The following is a 22,859-nucleotide window of genomic DNA, read 5'->3' as shown; positions in this document are numbered from 1 at the left end:
GCGTAGATCGATGCTCGTGTTTTCGATCGTTTTCGATTGTCAGTCTCGATAATCAGGCTCGATTATTAGCTGGAATTAAACAACGAACAAACAGTCCGCTGCCATATAACTTGAATATTGTTGAGTGCCGCGTTAAACAACCAACAGACCATGCTTGTAACATCCAGATTGGATTACTGTAATAGCCTTTTATACGGACTCACGGACATCTCAATAAACTACAAAAAGTCCAACATACAGCAGCACGTATTATATCCCTTACCACTAAACGAGACCATATCACCCCTGTACTCTTATCATTACACTGGCTTCCAATCAAGTTCCGGATTGACTTCAAACTTCTTTGCATTGTGTATAAATGTTTGCAGAATCAAGCTCCTTCATATCTCTCTGAACTTCTCACTGTGTACTCCCCTACCAGAACTCTCAGATCTCAAGACCAATGTCTTCTCTCCATTCCCAAAGTTCTCCTTTCTTCCTTTGGCAAGAGGTCTTTCCAGTACGCTGGTCCTACTCTGTGGAATTCTCTCCCTCTCCACATAAAGCAGTCTCCCACATTGGAAACTTTCAAAATTAAGTTGAAGACTTTCTTTTTTTCCAAAGCCTATCCCTAAAATCAATCTTTCTGTCATCAATTTCAATGTATACTTATTTTACTATTTTATCCTCTGTATGCATTGTATGTATGTTTTTATGTAGCGTCTTGAGCATGTATAAGTGGGTGGAAAATGGCGCGCTAAAAATATCCATTATTATTATTATTATTATTAGACCACCACCATATAGCTGAAATATTCAAACAAATATTCAACAATCAAACCTTCCGCAGGGGTCGGTGGCCGTGGCCAACATGGAAGTATATAATTACAATTATACTCAGACCATTGTTCATGGTTCTTGTTTCAGGAAACCCCAGATGGTGAAGAAGGAGGAAGTGGTCGATCGCCTCTCCGGAATAGGAGGTAAAGTTCACATCACTTCATCAGCCATCACATCTTGTTAGTTGTGACAATGTTCCTGTTGTGTCAATCTTCTTGTTGTGTCAGTGTTCTTGTTGTGTCAATGTTCTTGTTGTGTCAATGTTCTTGTTGTGTCAATGTTCTTGTTGTGTCAGTGTTCTTGTTGTGTCAGTGTTGTTGTTGTGTCTATATAAAAAGGTTAACTGAAGCTCCTGAAGATTTGTGATTTAATGATACAATTCTGCAATGATACATTGATACAGTGTTACAGTGCCTGGATTTGTCACCTGCAAATGGGACACAGTTGGTCCCATGGTTCAGGTGCTGCAGCTTTGCTGAGCAGAGTTGCGTCCCTTGGCTGTGCTCATCGTGGTTCAAAATCTGAATGATTTGCTCTCTTGATCTTTAACGTATCAGCACTGCTGAGTGGTCTTTGATTAGAATAGGTTCCTGGATCTAGATTTTCGAAGCTCTCTTAGCGCTAAGATAGTCGTAAGTGCCATACATTAACATTAACTTGCGACTATCTTAGCGCTAAGAGAGCTTCGAAAATCTAGGCCCTGGTTACCTGTTCTTACCTTAAAAGGCTATTTAGTGAGGTGGTGAGGTTTGGTTGATTGCATCACATCATACCAATGGCTTTATGTTCATAATATCAATCACTGGTTAGTCTAATCCAGACTGTACTATTTACAACCTGGCTGTAATATTGCTAAGTGCACAAGAGAGCATACAGGGATAAACATCTATTTCTTGCTTCTGTTTGGGTTACAATGATGTGAATTTGTCATCTGAAATACTTTTCAAAGGGAATTGAAAGCCTATGCACTCACTAGATTTGATAATATTATAATTAACCTTGCACACAATTGGGGGGGCGGTGGGGTAGCCAAGTGGTTTAAGCGTTGGCTCGTCACGCCAAAGACCCGGGTTCGATTCCCCATATGAGTACAATGTGTGCAGCCCATTTCTGGTGTCCCTCGCTGTGATATTGCTGGAATATTGCTACAAGTGGCGTAAAACCATACTCACTCACTCACTTGCACACAATGGGTCACAATTGCCCATAGTGATTCACAATCGTCAGTCGTGACTGTAGTTGTATGAATGAACGTTGTTCAATGCTCCAACCTGTAAATAATATGGTCTGGACCAGGATAACCAATCCAAAGATCTACAGCCAAGTTTGACAACCCTATCTACAGACCTATAGCATAATCACTGCATGAATGGGTATCATGATACACTTACCTTTAGTATCGATTCATATCGCGGTATTTAAATGAGTCATTCAGTTGGCGCAACTTTTGCAAGTTCCATGTCCAACATGTAGAAACACGACACTTGTCTGATTTTATTGCGAATGCTATTTTTCTGTTAATCTGTTAATTCCAATATTCAAAGTTTATAAACTGCTTTATCATTCCTTATTATGCTTATTTTGAGCTCCACGACCTATTTGCTACTTGCGTGTGGCTACAAAACAAACAATGAATAGCCATCTCATAAGATGCATGTGTATCGTTAGATTTTCGCGCTAGGAAGTAGATTCATGCTTGTCAGTGTAGTATCAGCCTTGGCCACTGATTATTATTTTCTGTGAAAATAATTTTAAAACATGAATCGATACAAGGCTAGGTGTATCATTTCGTCAGATGGCAATGCTTCGATATATAGGCGAATCGTGAAATCCCTGTATTTCACAATCAATTGAGATCATGGTAGTCAGTGTTAGCAGAATATATTCTACATGTCTTTTCTGTGTGTTTCATGTGTGTGCATTACTATATTTTCATGCTTTTGTCTTCAGATTTATTTAATATTTTCATGTAAATGTTGTCATTTCATTTTGTGTATCTTTCCTTTGTCCTGCATTATATTGATTATGATTTTCATATGCATATCACTCATATCTAGTCACCCATACAATACATCGCTCATCCAGTCCTTGTCAGGTTGTGCATAGCTGTCAATCAACACACATTTCAATCCAGGGAACAGTTTCTGTTGAGTCACATGAACATATTCATTGAACTGCAACATACATTTATGATATTTGTTAAACATGTCAAGTTACTTTACAATAGAATATTGTCCCAAATAATCTTCAGACTAGTCCCATGGAAATATACTGATGCCATCCTTACAATTTTCTTGTGAAAGTGAACCGTGAAGATCCAGGTTATAATTGATCTTCAGCAACCCATGCTTGTCGTGAGAGGCGACTAACGGGATCGGATGGTCAGACTCGCTGACTTGGTGGACACATCATCACAGGGGTGGAAATAACTTTACAATTGCTAGTGTACTCAGGTACAGTGGCACATGTAAAATCACTTGCCCTGATAATTTTCCATTATACCGGCCGTTTTCTTGTTGATTTTTAAATAAACAACATAATTAACATTGGAAAGTCAACTGGACACCGGTACAGTGTGATATACAAATTTGCTTGCCCGACAGAAAAACACACTGGACTCGGACGTCGGGCAATGGGTTATTTCCACCCCTGCATCATGTCCCAACTGTGTAGATCGATGCTCATGCTGTTGATCACTGGATTGTCTGGTCCAAACTTGATTATTTACAGACTGCCGCCATATTGCTGGAATATATGCTGAGTGCTGCGTTAAACAAAAATCAAACAAAGAAAACTTTATCAAAGTGAATTGAATTTGTGACTAATGTACAGATTATGGGACATTTTTATCAGTCAGTGTTCTATATGTGAATAATGTAATTGTAGGTATCAATATTTTCTGTACGGTTATGCTTGTATGAACTTAATAACTGTAATTTATCCCTCTGAATCAGAACAGCTGTCGACAGCAATACACAAAATCGAAATATAGTGTCATCACCATTTCAATGTAATTAACATACCGGGGAAATGAATCTGTCATGCCTACTGGGCAGGTCATGTGATGATCTTAGGGTCAAATTTCACGAGTTGAGGTCAAGTGATGAGAATGTTTGTATCTTTAACCACATCCTTGGTTTGAGGGCGGTGTGGAGTTTCATGATGTGCTGTGTAGATAGATATATATATGTCATCCCATTATGAAATGGTATTTGAGGAATTTTGAGGATGTGCCTTTGTGATACATGTCTTGAGTTTCTTTTCTTAAAGGCACAATGTCACACCACATTTCTCTGAAAATATATGCTGCATTTCTGTCAATAAAATTAACTATCAGGCCTCAGGGAAGCTATCATATAATTTATTTGAAAAAAATATGTATTTAGATTACAATATTAAATTAAAAAGTTTGAATGAATTAATGCAACATTGCATTAGATTGACTTTTACGCCCTCTACTGGCCGAACATTATTTCAAGCGAACCCCATAGAGTTATGTCCCCTGGAACGCTCTTTACGAATATTCTATAATGCAACTCGTGATTGAGGCCAGTTCGGCAAACACTGACAACACAACGTGCGTCAGTTTTTGATTACGGAACAATCATTTACATTCCATTTATGGCAAGTGTTCAGTTATCGAATTCAGGCAAGTTGTAAGGGATAATAAGTCTTTTATTGCATCAGTAAGAAGCTAAAGTGAGTGCATATGCCCCCAATATGTAAAATATAGACCAAAATTTTGTCGAAAATGTGTGACATTGTGCCTTTAAGGTTATTAGGGTTTAGAGAAATTGCGGAAGAAAATTGACCTGACACAGTGACTGGAATCGCAGACTGTATATCCCAGCTATATAATTGAATAGTGAGATTCAATGAGGTTTTTAAACTAACAATTATGAATTGAGTTTGTTGTAAGGATGTTCCTTTGTGTAATATGAGTCTTGTGTTAATTTTCTTAACGATATTTTAGTTGGCGAGTGTCCGGGTGTGAGTGAGTGAGTGAGTGAGCTTAGTTTTACGCCGCACTCAGCAATATTCCAGCTATATGGCGGCAGTATGTAAATAATCGAGTCTGGACCAGACAATCCAGTGATCAACATCTGGACCAGACAATCCAGTGATCAACATCATGACCATCGATCTGTGCAATTGGGAACTGATGACATACATGTGTCAACCAAGTCAGTGAGCCTGACCACCCGATCCCGTTAGTCGCCTCTTACGACAAGCATAGTCGCCTTTTGTGGCAAGCATGGGTTGCTGAAGATCTATTCTATCCCGGATCTGCACGGGTCAGTGAGTGTCCAAAAGAAATTTGACCTTTTATGGTCACAGACTGCTGTGTTTCAGCATTATCAAGTAATCAGATTCTATTGTGGTATTTTATTTTTAAAAAAAAGAATAAATAATTGTTTATTATTTTGAGGTCTGTATATGCTATGTCTTTAGCATGAAGACCTCCCTAAGAGTTGGAAACACTGAGCGGAAACTCTGTGGTTCAATCCCCTGACCAGAGACATTAAGACATTGTACTTTGTGTTACCTGACGTACAGATTAATGGATACAACAAGCACTGGTTGGCTCTGAGTGGGGTGGCCATGTTAAACTGTGGCAGGGTTATCTCATCTGACTAGAACTGTAAAACCGGCATGTCCGGACTGGTACAAACGTGTGTACATACACATGTGTTAGACTGAGGCTGTGAAATAATGTTTTGGGATGGAAAATGTAACTCCATTTAAACTGAAAAGGAGCCCTTAGTTGAGATGGTAGATAGTGGAAAATCTCGACTTGCTCAATTTAGGGCTACAGCCTAGTCCCAGTGCTCATGAGTCTTACAGTCCACAGTATTTTCCCTCCTGCCCTGGGGCATTTGGGTAGCCTAGTGGTTAAAGCATTCGCTCGTCAAGCCAAAGACCCAGGTTCGATTCCCCACATGGGTACAATGTGTGAAGCCTATTTCTGGTGTCCCCGCCATGATATTGTCGTAATATTACTAAAGCATTGTAAAACCATACTCACTCACCCACTCCCTTCTGCCCAGCCGTTACTGTTATACCAAAGCTCTAAGTGAAGCAAGTCTAGATTTTTACCAGGTTCTGAATCTACAAGCTCACTGGTTCTCCTTTTCAATTTAAATTTGGTGGTGTATGGTCCTGTGCAAAGAGCTCAGGTCACAAATCAGTTGAAGTTAAGCAACATTGGGCGAGAAGAGTCCTTGTATGGGTGACCATGTTCGACAACTTGACTCCTGAGAGTTTCTATGACTTCAGTCCTGTCCCACAACGAAGCACATGTGATACATGTAGTCTCACCTTAGGCAAGTGAATTTGTTCAAAACTGCATCTGTTTACCCTGCAGACAATGGGTACCCGGTGGGATAAGTCATGTGACAGTTAACCTTCTAGTGCCTCACAGGCAGCTTGGGTTGTCCGGGTTAATAATGATCAGCATCGTTGAGCACGGTATGTGAAAACTAGGCGCTATACAAAATCAGTATTATATTATTATTTTAAGTTATTTGTTTCTTTCAAAATTATAAATGTTCAGAGCATTAGACTCTGAAATTAGTCTACCCTAAAGCATTACAGTGAGGGCTTGGCAGGAAATAAGATAATGTGATTCAGTGATTGTGATACAGATAAAATGTGCAATCATGCTACTTTAAAAGTGAAGTACACTCCGACTCTACATTAAACCACTTTAAGATCTCCTTCAGTATAAGATGAAAGATGAAGGATAAAGAATATGATGAACGGTCTCAGTGAACTCGTTCGTTCATAGCCTACTGTTCTTAAAATAGTAACATGCTCCTCAATAGAGATCTGGATGTTTTTCAGATATGTTCTTCTGTTAAAGCTATTCTGTCATGTGTTCAGTCATATGATAGCTTTGGACCTAGTTATTCCAATGTCAGCCATTGAAGGGTTTAGCACTTGGTGACCCGCCATTAGCCACTGTGTGAAGCATTAAGTGACTCATGTTAACTGTTATGGATGTCTAACTGTTGATGATGCGGCAGGTAGCATTTGATGGTGATGGAAAGCAACAAAAATAAGTTCGTTCATGATCGCGGCAGAATGTCCAACAAGCTTGCGATGAATATTTGGTAGTGGCCGGAAATACTTGCAACAGAAAACTTTGGTTCATGGTTCAGCTTCATTGTTATGTTCAAATGGCTTAGTGGGGTAGCCTAATGGTTAAAGCATTCACTCGTCATGCTGAAGATGCTGGTTTGATTCCCATTATGGGTACTAGGGCTGTGCAATATAACCGGTTTGCCGGTATTTACCGGTTCAGACATGAAAACAATACATATTGCGATACGCTGATCGAAAACCGGTATTTTGACATGCATTCGGAAAACTTCATAACACTCAGAAATCTTCGGATGTTTCCGTTTTTTAATTCTTCCTTTCCTTTTTTATTTGTGGCAACTATTGTTTATATTTTTATTAAAGCTTAATCAAGCAAAGTCTTTTTGTATTTTTGCATATAAATCAAGCATTAAATCGATTATAAGTAGGGTTTTTTGTTAAAAAAGAACTTCTTGCAATATATTGCAATACATATCGCAATATATGCTTTTGCATCGCAATATATCGCAATATGAAAATTCTCTACAATACCCACCCCTAATGGGTACAATGTGTTAAGCCAATTTCTGGTTTCGCCCACCATGATATTGCTGAAAAGCAAGGGGTATAAAACAATGCTCACTCACTTCAATGGCTTAAAGAAAACTTGCATTGTATGACAAAACCTTGAGTTTAAACTTATTGTTTGGGAAATAAATGATATGGTTAAAATAAATTAATTATATGTCACAGTCATGCAGACTGAGATAGCCAGGCCTTTGTGAAAATATGAAACATGTCTGGCTGCACTTGAATGGCTTCTGGCTCCTCATAGAATGCCTCAGGTCTAAATATGAGGTTGCATTTTGTAGTTTATATCTTCACTTGTCATGCTGAGCACCTAGGTTCATTATACACATGGGTACAATGCGTGCAGCCCATTTCTGGCGTCCCCTGCTGTCATATTGCTCGAATATTGCTTAAAGTGGCATTAAAGCATACTCACCGTGTCACCTTTCTGGTGAACTAACGCTTAGTCCCAGAATAGATATAATTTTGATGGTAGCAAATAAACCCATTTAAATTGAAAAGGAGACCCAGCCTGAACCTGGGGAAATCTAGACTTGCTTCATTTAGGGGTGGTGTTGTGGTTAGAACGTCCGCCTGGAGAGAGGAAGGTCGCGGGTTCGATCCCCGACATCGTCATACCAAAAGACGTTAAAATATGGTACTTGTTGGTCCCTGCCTGGTGCTCAGCATTAATGGGTACATCAAGGACTGGTCGTCTCGGAGTCAGTATAATGTGTCTGAGTGGGGTATTCATGCTTCACTGCGGCATGGTATCTCAGTTGGCTAGCACTATAAAACCAGCTTAAGTCTGGGCTAGTACTAGCAGCCGCACATACACATACACACGCATACACATGGTCATATGAGCGAAATGTTCTCAAGCCTGACGTTAAACCCAATTTCACCTCACCTCACCTCATTTAGGGCTTTAGCATTGCAGGGAGGGCTAGGCATTAGGGAAAATAATGTCTCAGGCTGTGAGACAGACTACCTTTCTGGTACGTTAAACTCCAAATTTCACCTAAGTATGTGTTTGTGGCCTCATAAAAACACATCAACCCATCACCAATGCTGTGTGAACAAACCAGACAATCCAGTGATGGACTATTAGTCTTGAGAAACACATTTACTGGTTTTGTTGAAGCTAAAACAACATGTAAGTTTTGAATACCGTCCTGCTGTGTACTAGGGCATAGATACTGCTGCATTAAAGCTGTTAATGATATTTAATAAAACACTTACAAGCAAACAAACACTCTGCTGAAGAAATACATTGACACATTGTTACAAAAGTGATAAAATGAATGTTTTCTGAATTTTTATGCCTTAACAAAATCAGATAAAGGAAAATATATCTTCAATTATTATTATTACTAAATAATGATAGTGGATAATTATCTTTATAGGTTATTTGAAAAAGTGGCCCCCATTTGAGTGAAGCCAGTCTGATGCTGGAATATTGAGCAAACTCAGGTCAGATAACAAGGTGAAATAGACCAGTCTGAAAACAAGATCAATGAATGACTTGACTTTTGAATAGTGTTATCTTGAAGAGCAAAACAGCTGCAGCGTATTGAGTAACAAGTCGACTGTGAGACTGACGGTGTACGATAGCCTCGTTCCATTTAATATCAGTATTGAATGATAAATCCATGGGCATACACGTAATTTATCCTTGTAATATGCAAGTCTTGATAAGTCAGCCAAGGATGCCAGTGTTTCATAATGACTACTTGTTCTTGTTGATTTTATGATCGAGGAATTATGATTTAAACAAATAATTATTGCTGTAGAGACTTGTGCAAGTCTAGGTTTACAGTCATTATGCTTTGTTGGAGTGGGTAAGGGGAGATGTAGGTACTAATGCTTAGTTTCTGAATAAATATAATATTGATAGAAGCAAATAATTCCTTTTAAACCAAAAAGGAGGGTCAGTGATCTGGGAGATTGAGATGAGCACAAGGGGGGGGTGTTATAGCCTAGTGGTTAAAGCGTTTGCTCCTCATGCTGAAGATCCGGGTTTGATTCCTCACATGGGTAAGATGTGTGAAGCCCATTTCTGGTGTCCCCCGTTGTGATGTTGTTGGAATATTGCTAAAAGCAGCACTCACTCACTCACTCACTCACTCACTCACTCACTCACTCACTCACTCACTCACTCACTCACTCACTCACTCACTCACTCACTCACTCACTCACTCACTCACTCACTCTCACTCACTCACTCACTCACTCACTCACTCACTCACTCACAAATGTCACATGATAACAGATGCTTTATTTAAGGTTTCAGCATGGCAGAAAGTGCAAGGCTGAAGGGGCAATATTGTTCAGGGACTGTGAGACAGAGTAGTTGTTGAGTCATGTACATTTCACTCAGCTGATGGCTAAGGGCATGTATGTTTCATCTTGCTTGTCATGGAAACAGTGTTGGATTAGTGTTTGTAATTATCTTCTATGTGTTAATGTATTGATTAGTGATGTAACTGATGAGCTGTACAAGGTGGTGAGTCAGTGGATGTTGTCTAACGCTGTGTCAGCAATCTTGGTGCTACTCCATGGAGTCGTGGCTGTTGAAGTGAGTGGTTATTGCGTAAGTGCGAAAGTTGGCCGACAGTTATAAAATGTTACAGTCGCACACTTTGGAGGTAGATTGTGCTTTTGGTAGGCAGAGTTTGGAAGTAAAATGCTTGAGTTAGGCAGAGTTTGGATGTAGAAAGCTTGAGGTTGTCAGGGTTTAGAGTTAAAATGCTTGAGTTAGGCAGAGTTTGGAGGTAGAAAGCTTGAGGTAGCCACCGTTTAAGCAAGAATGTTGGAGCATTTAAAGGAAGAATGTTTGAGGTATCTAGTGTTTGGAGGTAAATTGCATAAGGTAGCGAGAGTTTGAAGGTTGAATGCTTGAGGTAGCTAGGGTTTAGAGGGAAAATGCTTGAGAGGGCCAGGGTTTGGAGGAAGAATGCTTGAAGTAACCAGGGTTTGGTGGTACTACAATGCTTGATGTAGCCAGTGTTTGGAGGAAGAATGCTTGAAGTAACCAGGGCTTGGATGTACTACAATGCTTGATGTAGCCAGTGTTTGGATGAAGAATGCTTGAAGTAACCAGGGTTTGGATGTACTACAATGCTTGATGTAGCCAGTGTTTGGAGGAAGAATGCTTGAAGTAACCAGGGTTTGGATGTACTACAATGCTTGATGTAGCCAGTGTTTGGAGGAAGAATGCTTGAAGTAACCAGGGTTTGGATGTACTACAATGCTTGATGTAGCCAGTGTTTGGAGCTAGAATACTTGCAGTAACCAGGGCTTGGATGTACTACAATGCTTGATGTAGCCAGTGTTTGGAGGAAGAATGCTTGAAGTAACCAGGGTTTGGATGTATTACAATGCTTGATGTAGCCAGTGTTTGGAGGAAGAATGCTTGAAGTAACCAGGGCTTGGATGTACTACAATGCTTGATGTAGCCAGTGTTTGGAGGAAGAATGCTTGAAGTAACCAGGGTTTGGATGTACTACAATGCTTGATGTAGCCAGTGTTTGGATGTACTAGAATGCTTGATGTAGCCAGTGTTTTGGAGGAAGAATGCTTGAAGTAACCAGGGTTTGTATGTACTACAATGCTTTCAGTAACCAGGGTTTGGATGTACTACAATGCTTGATGTAGCCAGTGTTTGGAGCTAGAAGGCTTGAAGTAACCAGGGTTTGGATGTACTACAATGCTTGCAGTAACCAGGGTTTGGATGTACTACAATGCTTGATGTAGCCAGTGTTTGGAGCTAGAAGGCTTGAAGTAACCAGGGTTTGGATGTACTACAATGCTTGATGTAGCCAGTGTTTAGAGCTAGAATGCTTGAAGTAACCAGGGTTTGGATGTACTACAATGCTTGATGTAGCCAGTGTTTGGAGGAAGAATGCTTGAAGTAACCAGGGTTTGGATGTTCTACAATGCTTGAAGTAACCAGGGTTTGGATGTACTACAATGCTTGATGTAGCCAGTGTTTGGATGTACTACAATGCTTGATGTAGCCAGGGTTTGGATGTACTACAATGCTTGATGTAGCCAGTGTTTGGAGGAAGAATGCTTGAAGTAACCAGGGTTTGGATGTACTACAATGCTTGATGTAGCCAGTGTTTGGAGCTAGAATACTTGAAGTAACCAGGGTTTGGATGTATTACAATGCTTGATGTAGCCAGTGTTTGGAGCTAGAATGCTTGAAGTAACCAGGGTTTGGATGTACTACAATGCTTGAAGTAACCAGGGTTTGGATGTATTACAATGCTTGATGTAGCCAGGGTTTGCAGACAGAATACTTTGAATACTTTGACACTGAAGGTAGAACACTTTGCTATGAAGTGTTATTAGAGAACACAACACTTTGGGCTGTATGACTCACAGACTGTGTCAAGCTGTTTTAGCTCATGTTTAACACTGTCAGGATATGCAACAGGTTGACACACAATAATATGCTCAGGTGAAATAATAAATAACAACTGACGTGATTTACCTCTGAGATAACACTTGATTGTAACAATACAATACCTACTTCATCGCTCCTTGGCAACTGTAGTCAGCTATAAAGATATAGCATAATAAAACCACTAAAAAATTGTTTTCCTCTTCAAGATAACATTATTCAAACAATGCTGTGATAGCCATTCAAGCCATGCCTTGTTACCTGCCTCGTTCACTGCACTATCAATAGCTGCCTAAAAGACATACGCATATACTGCTACAGTACAACAATCAATAACGAAACACTCGTTGTGAGAAGGATCAGGTACGCCAAGGTTAGAGCAGGTATTCTTGCCCGTTCTTGCTCACATTTCATCTATGCGGCAAGACCTATTTATCCTCGTTTGTTAGAGACTAACTTTATGTCATGTTGTTTGTGCTAGCACTTCCAGTCGACGACTCGCCCATTCAATGTCAATAGCGATATTGACAACACTCGACTTGCTGGGACACAATGCGGATTAATTTTCGTTTACCTGTCGGAAGGGAATAGCCAGTAGACCCATTGAAAACAAGATTTTTCTCATAAATATTTATTCTGGACAGATTAATGTTAAAATCTGCTGTGTCAGCATTTATTTGGTGACGTTATTTACACAAAGTTATTTAGCTTATTTTGTTTGTAGATTGGTTTGAAAGAGATTCAGATTATTTCTGGAAATTAATGTTTGAATTCTGTATATGGAAAACTGAATATAAGTTTTTCGAGTTAAATTTGCCCTTGATTTTAATTTTAGGCCTGTTTTTAAAATAAGAAATTGACTTAAATGTCTTTTGTGTATATGTAGCTATATATTTTAAAACTGGTTTGCATGCTGTAATAATAGTTACTTTCCCGTGGGACTAATTTTCACGCTTTTAGCGCAAAAAAGATTGTGTGTCAATAATCATACCAAGCGAAATATTCATGGTCAAGTCATGACAAATTTGAATCAGTTAAATGACCCAAAATTGCTTAAACTGACCTGTCAGCATTAAGTATCTCTGTGTGCAAATATCGGAAGGTCAATTTAATTTTTCATCTCTGGATAATAATATTTACACGTTTAGGCCCTGTTTAGGCATTGAAATAAACAACAGCTTCCATGTGAAACAAGATTTAATTTGTTGAACCTTTGGTTTCTGGTGCCCTTTAACGATTTGGGATATTGTGCTGAACCTTTTTGGTTTTTCTTCATCGAACTGAATGTATCCAATGGCAATGAACAAAATGTGGGTAAAAGTAGCCAAACTTTCATCCCCAATTTATGGTGTCATCCCACGCTGTGTCTTGTTTATATGTTTATTTCATGGTCTGTGTAATGGTAGCTCCCAACTACAACACTATAACATTAGACTAAAGTACTGTCGGAAATAGGAAAAAGCTGTTTTTAGGCTGTTTTTTGTATCCCTAATATTTACACAACCCACATCGGCCTAACTGGGCGTTCAGTGGGATGTGTAATAGGATATCTAGAAATGCATGTTTACTTGTAAAATCGGGCAAAACTTAGAAAAAATATGTATAGCTGCTGAAAACAATAGATCAGACTATAGATGGCAATTAGGTTGCTCAGCCAGTTATGATGACGGACCGTCGACTCACCTGGCATGAAATGCATGTGCTGCCTACAGGCACAAGGGTCATCTCAAAGATATTTTATGCTTTTTTCATGTGTCTCATCTATTGATTATCATCTTACGCGTCTTTCATAACGTTTATGTTGAGATATGTAAAACAATATGATACCCATAGAAAAGCTTAAATCAACTATCGTATTAAATGTCTCAAAATATATAGGTGGCAAGACCACCCCAAGATCGACAGGACTGGATATTATGTCTTAATTGTTAAGACATGCCGTTTACTTCCCCAGTTTAATTCCCTAAAGGATTATCTTATCATAGCTGATATCTCTATCCCCCAGTACGACCCCAACCACCGTCTGTGACACTCGTCCTGGTTTTGCTTTTGAGACGACCCCTCCTACCTGTTTCTTTTTATAGTGATAGTGAGACTCCATGGTAGCTACATCCTTCATAGTTTCAGTATTAAAGTTAGTATTTTTTTACATCAGCTATCGTTTATAATGAAGCTAAGTCTAGTTTCAAAATAGCCATTTAAAAAGTGTCCTTTGAAATACAATATCATCGCACACTAATTTGCATAAAGCCATGGTCTATTCTAAATAAGTCGTTTTGGACTTATAAAATACCGCATTGCTCATCACTAATCTCTCCTCAGTAAAGTCCCTTTTTTTACATTTTCTATCTCCCTACCACTGAGACTGTAGTTAGGCTGAACTTAGTTTAACAGATATTTCACACTTTCACATATTAACTTCATAAATTGTAGATATAAATGTGAAAAAAACAGGGTTTTTTTTCTATTTCCAACAGTACTTTAATGCTTATTCCATGAATATATATAATTTTGATCAATCTTTGAAAGGCATTTACAAGTGGAATACATGAGAAAAACAAGATTTATGGATGTCAACTTCTCTATTGTGAATAACATGACATTTCGGAGTGTATGCTTGCTCCTTCATCAGGCAAGCATACCCTCCAAAACATCGTGTTATTCACAATTAAGAAGTCACCTGAGGAAGGAACAAGCATACACTCCAAAACATCGTGTTATTCACAGTAAAGAAGTTGACATCCATAAATCTTGCTTTTCTTATAATTTTGATAGCAACAAATAAACCAATTGAAATTGGAAAGGAAACGGGTGAGTTGGGAGATTCAGGAAACCTGAACCTGGGAAATCTAGACTTGCTTCATTTTGCACTTTAGCATTTCCGGGAGGGCTAGACAGTAGAGAAAATAATGTGGTTCAGGGACTGTGGGACAGACTACTATAACAATGAGGGAAGGACCAGCCCGGGTAGGGGGATATGGGGGTAGGGGGATATGCATCCCATGCTAACTCTTGTTTACACTTGGTTTCACGGTCTGTGTAACAGACAACTCCCAACCAAAACGCTATAACATGTAGTAGGTCGAGGCCGTGAAATATACAACATGATTGACATGTACAACAATGAAATCAACAAGCATGGACAGACACGTCTTCCACTAAGTCCACCTTGATTTGGGGGGTCATTATGACTATTTATACATGTTCCTATAACTATGTCACCCTGTAATGGCTGCTGGAGTCAACAAGTTCACATCGCTTGAGAAAGAGCGTGTAAAGTTGTTGTGATTCACCACATGCCAAACTAGGGAGGGCAAGGTCAACCGTTTAGGTGTCCTGCAATGAGTGCTGCTACACCCTTCTCTGTTTATACTCACATGCACTGGTTCACTTGACAAATCACAATACCAGCACTTAAGGCAACTCGTTCTATGTTGTTTCAGAATGGATGCTAAAATTGGTGTAAAGGATAGTGTGTGAGAGTGAGTTGAGTTTTACACCACTATTATCAATATTCCAGCAATATCACGGATGGGGGTGGGGTGTGTGTGTGTACCATACATGAGCTTCATACATTGTACCCATGTGGGAATTGAACACGGTGTAACAGGCCAAACTTTCCCCCTGGCCAAACCTTCCTCTGGGAAACTTTGGCCTGGGACAAACTTTTTCTCTCTCTCTCTCTCTCTCTCTCTCTCTCTCTCTCTCTCTCTCTCTCTCTCTCTCTCTCTCTCTCTCTCTCTCTCTCTCTCTCTCTCTCTCTCTCTCTCTCTCTCTCTCTCTCTCTATTGCAGACAAGTAAACAGGACAGTGTCCCAATTGCGGTGATCAATGCTCATGATTTCAATCACTTGACTACAGCCTGGTCATATTGCTCTGTGTAGTGTTTAAATAGCAAACAAATATACAAATTAGACTTATCAAACAGTTACCATTTAAATGAAACCCCTGGCACTGAGATCACTCACAGAGGCACCAAATGTTTTACTGTTCAGCTCAACTACATATGAAGGGCATTCCATTTAATTGAGTTAGTGAGTATGATTTTACGCCACTGTTAGCAATATTCCAGCAATATCAAGGTGAGGGACAGCAGAAATGGGCTTCTTACACTGTACCCATGTGGGGAATCGAACCCAGGCCTTCAGTGTGATGAGCAAACTCTGTAACCACAAGACTACCCCATGTTATGGGACTCCATGTAGTGTGTTATGGAAAGATTGGTTGGTATGGTTGGAGGGAGAGTTTGCCTGAGCCAACTGACAAAGTAATTAGCGAGAGACAATTTGCCTTCTCAGATGTCACTGAATGTTGCAATCAAAAACAATGGAAGATAACCAGAGCACGAGTCTCTCGGAGAGGTTATTGTTCCAAAACTGGATAACCTTGATCACACAATGAAAAATGGAGAAGGTTTGCGGCTTGATCATAACAACAATTTCTTATATGTCATAATTTAATTCAGAATCAGCTTACAATGTTTGTTTTCCTCTCCGAGGTTGTTTACCTGTTACGATGTTGGGAAATTCACGGGATATTTTCCCGCTTCCCTGGATCGAGATGGCAAAGAAACATTGCGGCACAGGAAGTGATGCCACTCTTTGAAAAATCCAACCATCTTGCATGAAACTGTTAAAATGTTTTTCTTCACTGTAGCTGAATTAAAGAGGTGTGTACACGAATATTTTTGCAAATTCTTACAATTTTCTCATTGAATAATGTGAAAACTAAGCAGACTGTGGACTAAGAATTGCTGCATTTGGTCCGATAGTGTGAAAAGTCACGATTGTTTTAAACCCAGGGAATTTTAAGACTGAAAACACTGTAACAGCTTGTAACTCCGAGGTTTGTTTTTTCTTGTAACGTTTATCTTGTTAATACTGGTAAAGAAGTCTCATTCTTTTTCATATTATTTTCCCAACACAAGATGTTGAAGTAGAAGTTTACATCTCAAGTCATGTAATAGATATGTTGACGTGCCTGATGAGTGGTGCATATGCATGGACCTCTTCTTCAGGTTAATACTTCTTATAAGTCATCTTTTTCTCAGTCAGTCAGTCTTTTTTCTTCTTTTCCTTATAAATCTTATTCTTTTTGTTCTAATGCTTATCCTCTGTCTTGTTCTCCTTTTCTTATTATAGTCTTTCCTTCTTATTCTTTTAAAGCTTGGGAGTAGCTTAGTGGTTAAGGCAGTCGATCGTCATGCCAAATACCCGGGTTTGATTCCCCACATGGCTGCAATGTGTGAAGCCCATTTCTGCTGTCCCCATCGTGATATTGCTGGAATATTGCTAAAAGTGGCGTAAAACCTCATGCATTGACTACTTACAAGTCATCTTCTCCAGGGGCGGTGGGGTGGTTTAGTGGTTAAAACGTTCGCTTGTCACACCGAAGACACGTGTTTGATTCCCCACATGGGTACAATATGTGAAGCCCATTTCTGGTGTCTCCCACGGTGATATTACTGGAATATTGCTAAAAGTGGCGTAAAACTAAACTCACTCACTCTATCACTCACTAACCTCCATTCTTCTCCATTCTTCTACTTCCTTATTTATATTCTTCTTGTTATTCTTGCTAGTGAACAGTTTGAAGGCTGATTCCATGAACCTACTTACTTGAGCATATTGAGTCTGATTTGGTGTTATATATTGACTTATTATTGTTGTGCTGTCATTATTATTATTATTTAATGAGAATATTTGACAAGATGGAATTTGAATTGTTATCACAGGAATAACGTTCTAGATGTACGAGGTTGGCACTCCATTCTCTGGAATTCCTTTAACAGTGCCAACAGCAAGGTTACCATCACAACGATGCCATTGTAATGTTTTCAGTGCCTGAAGGGCATACTTAGAAATAACATTTTTGACCAGGAATTTTCATCATTGAAGTGAGAGATAAATGAGGTTTGCACAAGTTTACTGAACAAATACGAGGAAAATGGTGATTTGAAGAGGATTAATGCAGTTTGAATCACAGCATAAAGCTGGGGATTGACAATTTGAAAAGAGTATTATCGTTGAAAAGGATGGGCAAACTTTGTAAATTGCAGCTGCTTTGTGTCCAGCTGAAGATGAAATAACAAACACTGAGTGTAAAAATAAACCAAGAGTATTCCTCCTCTAGCTGTTGGCAGAGGGGGACTTCTTGGGGTACCTAGTGGTTAAAGCGTTCGCTTGTCACGCTGGAGAGTCGGAATGGAATACCTGTATGGGTACATTGTATGAAGCCCATTTCTGGTGTCAACTGCCGTGATATTGCTGAAATATTGCTAAAAGCGGCCTAAAATGCAACTCACTCACTCCACCTCTAGTTTTGGGGAGGGGGGTTCTAGGGGTGGTGTAGTGGTTAAAGCATTTGCTTGTCATGCAGAACACCCGGATTGGATTCCCCACATGGGTACAATGTGTGCAGCCTGTTTTGGAGGTGGACCCGATGTGATATTGCTGGAATATTGCTAAAAACCGGTGTAGAACAAAACTCACTCCTCTTGTTTGGGACATAAATTCCAAGGGGCACATCTTAAGGTTCTTAAAGTGCCCTTTGACATATCTGAAAACAGTTGATTAATATCCATGTTAGGTTTGTGAAATTGGGAATAGGGCAAGTATATTATTGACAAGAGTTATTTGGGGAAAACAGCTAGACCATGATTAGTGTCAGAAAATACATGATCAGGGATTTACAGGACGCGAATTCCTGCATCCTATACGCATAAAAATGGACAATGGACGCAGCCAATTTATTAGCGCGTCCACAGGGACTCAGAAAAAGTCCAAATACTTTTTGTAAAAAATTCCAGTTTTCTACTAACTCTGTTATGGTATTATTTGCAATTTAATCACTGTACCAATGTGATGATCATGATACACAATACAATAACTGTATTAATAATAATATTTAAGTGTCTGCGACCCCCATTTTGTTGTCCAGGACCCCTGAAAATTAAGAGTATGAGTCCCAGTGACCTCAAATACAGGACTCAAGGTAAATCCCTGCATGATTTTGACAGAAACAAAGAAGTTTATATAAATTGGAAAGGACTCCCAGTGAGGAGTGAGATTCTGAACCTGATGATAATTTACTCTTGCTTCATTTAGGACAGTTGCATTAGAGTCAGTGCTGGGTTGAAAGAAAAATGCTTTGGGGGCTGTGAGGCAGACTCAGTCTCTAAGTAGCAGACGTGTCAGATGTAGACTTGTTTTATTTATTTAAGGTGTTTTCATCACAATAAAGGGTGAGTGGAAGGGAAAATAATAATGTTCGGAGACTGAGGCGGACAGGATACAATATAGTTATTTGATGTTTGATATATTCCTGTGAAAATAGTAGGGCTCTTTATCAATGATTATGATATTCATATACCATCTGTATAGTTGTTTATAAAAATATAGTTAATTATGAAAAAAAAACACTTCTCATGGGTATAAAATTACCTAGCAGACTCAACCAAAGGGAATAGACATATGTTTACGATACTAAGAAAATGCTTGAAGATATGTTTGGGTTAGATGAAGCAGAAGACATTGGAAGTGACTGAAGATGGAGAAAGCATCAAACTGGTGACATATATGATATATCTCACTGGATAACAGTCAACAGGCTTATTACCTAATGTCATATCAACTGTTTTCTATACCATTTTGAACCAGTGAATATCTGGTTAAAAATTAGCCTTCAGTAACCCCTGCTTATTGTCAGAGGCTACTAACGGGATCGGGGTGATCAGGCTTGTGGTCTTGGTTGACACATGTCATCAGTTCCCATTTGACTAGATCGATGTTCATGCTGTTGATCACTGGATTTTCTGGACAGACTCGATTATTGACAGCCTGCTGCCATATAGCTGGAATATTGCTGAGTGTGGTGTTAAACAACAAACAAAACAAAAAAACCCAAAACCATCCAATTAAAAATGAAATAAATACGAAATCTGAATGATAACAATACTGAATGGATAATGAGGATATATGGAGGCCTGTATGATAACAAGATGATATGGATAAGTGCTCATACTTTTGACCACTGGTTTGTTTGGTCCAGGCTTGAACACAGACTGTTGATATATGGCTTTCAGGCTGCTGACATTAGCCATAATCATCTGAAATCATAATTCTACTCATATCACAGTGACAATAATGATTGTTATCGTTTGCTTTGAAACTTTGACTCAATGTTTCACATCAGAAAATTAACACCTCCTTAGTCAAAGGCAGGTCTCCTCAGTCCTCTGTGAAATAAGCATGTAAGGTCACATGACCTAGTACCAGGATGAGGTCGACTTGACGCAGGAAACCTTGACAAATGCCGTGGAGAGATAAACTTATCATCACAATATCACATAAGTTACAACCCAAGCCGTAATCTGTGATTCAACAGCCGTAGCAGAAACTGCTTACACGGAGGTAAATCTGGCTATGCGTTTGTGAAGACCGAGATTGGTATGCACCTCATAGCCATGTATTGGGTAAATAGCACAGTGACACTGGGTGTTAGCGGGGCAAAATAGAAATCACTGAAGCAGAGTGAGAGGTGTGGTTTCGCCCGAGATTGTTCATTTACGACTGTGAAGTTGCCGAGTAAACGCCTGCTCTTGAGTCTTTGACACACAACTGTTGGAACTGATATCGTCAATTTCATATTCAGTTATGGAGACTCGAATGGAATGTGCTTTCGGTGGGACGGAGATAAAGAGTTGTCTGTTTCAGAGAGACTTTTTGTGGTGTTTTCTGTGAATATTGGAGCTTGTTTCATTCAACTGGAGATAGTGTACGTCATATGGAGATGAACTGTTCTGTAACGGTGGTGTTTGGTTTCATGTGTTATCAACAATAACTGTATTGAAATCATGTGGGTTTCATTGTTTTAAGTTTAGATTTCAGGGCAATTTGATCCAAATTAAGATGGTTGGATGTGAGTTAAGAATGTATTTTCTTCTTTGAAGAGGATTGGTGTATTCTGATAGAAGTATAAACAAGGAGCCTTATTATTGTTAATTTCAAGCTGGTGTTGATTTCAAAAGATTTGAAGTGAAATTGACTTGTTCTGGTATATTTTTGAGCAGTGATAAAAGTTATTTTGCTGTTTCAAGAGGATTTGGCTTTTAAATGTCTTCAAATATCTTGGTGAATATGTAGTAGGACCTCTTCCTAAGGATTGTTTTCAAAACAGTGACATATACATGACACATGTCATTTTGTGAAGACTTCTCAGTTGCTGTGAAATTAACATCATGCACCACTGTTTTTAGACAATGATGGCTGTAATTTGTAGCAGAGGAGCTATGAAACAGTTACTCCAGTTGGGGTGAGCGTGTTGGTTAATTAGAGCCTGTCACACCCAACACAATGCCTTGAACTGACGGATTTGATCAACTTACTCACGAACAGCTGAGACAACAAATGAGAGTTTTAACAGCTTTGGAGCAAAAACTTACATAAGGTAAAACTAAATATGAATACGTATGAGTCGATTGCATGACACTGTGGGGTTTAGAGGTATTTTTCCGTCTCATTATGGGGTGTCACAAGAGTTCAACGACAGTTATGGATGTGATGGAGGATTGTGGGTTAATAGACTGCTGCTCTAGTAGAACCGTATCTTGACGGATGCAGGTACTGGACAAGAAGACTGATGCCGACAGGGAAGTGATATCACACGCAGGGCTCCACCTCCCTCAGATCGAGCTGACAACATGGATCATTGAACATCTGGAATCATTTGGGGTTGAAGTGTTTGTGAAATTGACAAGTCACTGGATCATTTAAGTAGTAGTTGTTGAAAGTTGTGATGAAATTGACAACTGGAATTGATTGTTGGGTCACTGGTTGTTCAGTGTGCTGATGATATTGACAACATCAGTGGATTATGTAAGTCACTTGCTGTCAAAGTTCTTGTGAAATTGATGACTGGAATAGATTATTTAAATCACTTTCTGTTGAAGTATTTGCGAAATTGACAACTGGAACTGATTATGTAAATCACTTGGTGTTTAAGTACTTTTGATACTGACAACTGCAATAGATTATTGAAGTCACTGTTCAATGCTTATGAAATTGACAGGTGTATTATTTAATCACAAATTAAAATTTGATTAAATTAATGACTGGAATGGATTATTTTCATCAACAGTAATGAAAGTGGTAATGAGAGAGATGACTTGAATGGATAATTCAATGCAATATTTACGTCACTTTAGTGAAAATGGATTTCAAGAAAATGTTATGAACAGAGCAAAGGTGGATATTCACATGAAGTGATGTTTCGACATGATGGCTTGAGTGAATTGTGTGGTGATTCTGGAAACATAGGATTACTTTAGTTGGATTTACAATGAAGAGATCTGGACGCAGAAGAAGCAGTATCGTGAACATCCATAAAGGAGAGTGAGTATATTCAGCTCTTGTTTGTTTCCTAAGTAGTTAAATCAGGGGGCGGTGGGGTAGCCTAGTGGTTAAAGTGTTTCCTCGTCACGCCGAAGACCTGGGTTCAATTCCCAACATGGGTGCAATGTGTGAAGCCCATTTCTGATGTCCACCACAGTGATATTGCTAAAAGCGGCATAAAACCATACTCACTCACCCACTGACTTATTTAAATCAGGGGGCAATTGACTGAGTTGCCTCCCTTTTGCATCCCAGAATCCGATGATAATGGGTTTGTATCCTGGTTCATCACTAGGTTCTTTGGGATTTCGCCAAAGTGGTTTTAAAATGTTTGAGTGGTGCATCACTTGGGTATTAAAATTTGACTTATATATGTTCCATTTATTGCAGTATTATCAATTTTGACATTGACTAAACCCAACTGATTTATTCACTCACTCAGATTCGAAAGAGGAAAAGTAGGGCTGACAATTTATGCAACAATATTTATTAATGTGTAAACAGGAAAAATTTGTTGTCAGTTAATTGTTCTCTCTGTTAATGTTATCTTTGAACTCTGTCCTAATCGATTGTGTTATCTGTCCCTACCC

The 22,859-nt window shown here is 39.1% G+C and overlaps 1 protein-coding gene across 1 annotated transcript in view; it reads left to right on the top strand.

Moving 5' to 3' along the window:
* LOC124254218 overlaps nt 1-22,859 on the top strand; it is an 88,614-nt gene that overhangs the window by 12,441 nt on the left and 53,314 nt on the right. Inside the window, 1 exon segment of the mRNA XM_046688106.1 lies at nt 907-962. Within this exon segment, the coding sequence (XP_046544062.1) occupies nt 907-962 (56 nt within the window).

The sequence above is a fragment of the Haliotis rubra genome, unplaced genomic scaffold (genome assembly GCF_003918875.1).
Source record: "Haliotis rubra isolate DU_JTF1 unplaced genomic scaffold, ASM391887v1 Scf569, whole genome shotgun sequence".
Classification (NCBI taxonomy): domain Eukaryota; kingdom Metazoa; phylum Mollusca; class Gastropoda; order Lepetellida; family Haliotidae; genus Haliotis; species Haliotis rubra.
The sequence above is the reverse complement of the archived record's forward strand: the minus strand, read 5'-3'. Positions and strand labels throughout refer to the sequence as shown.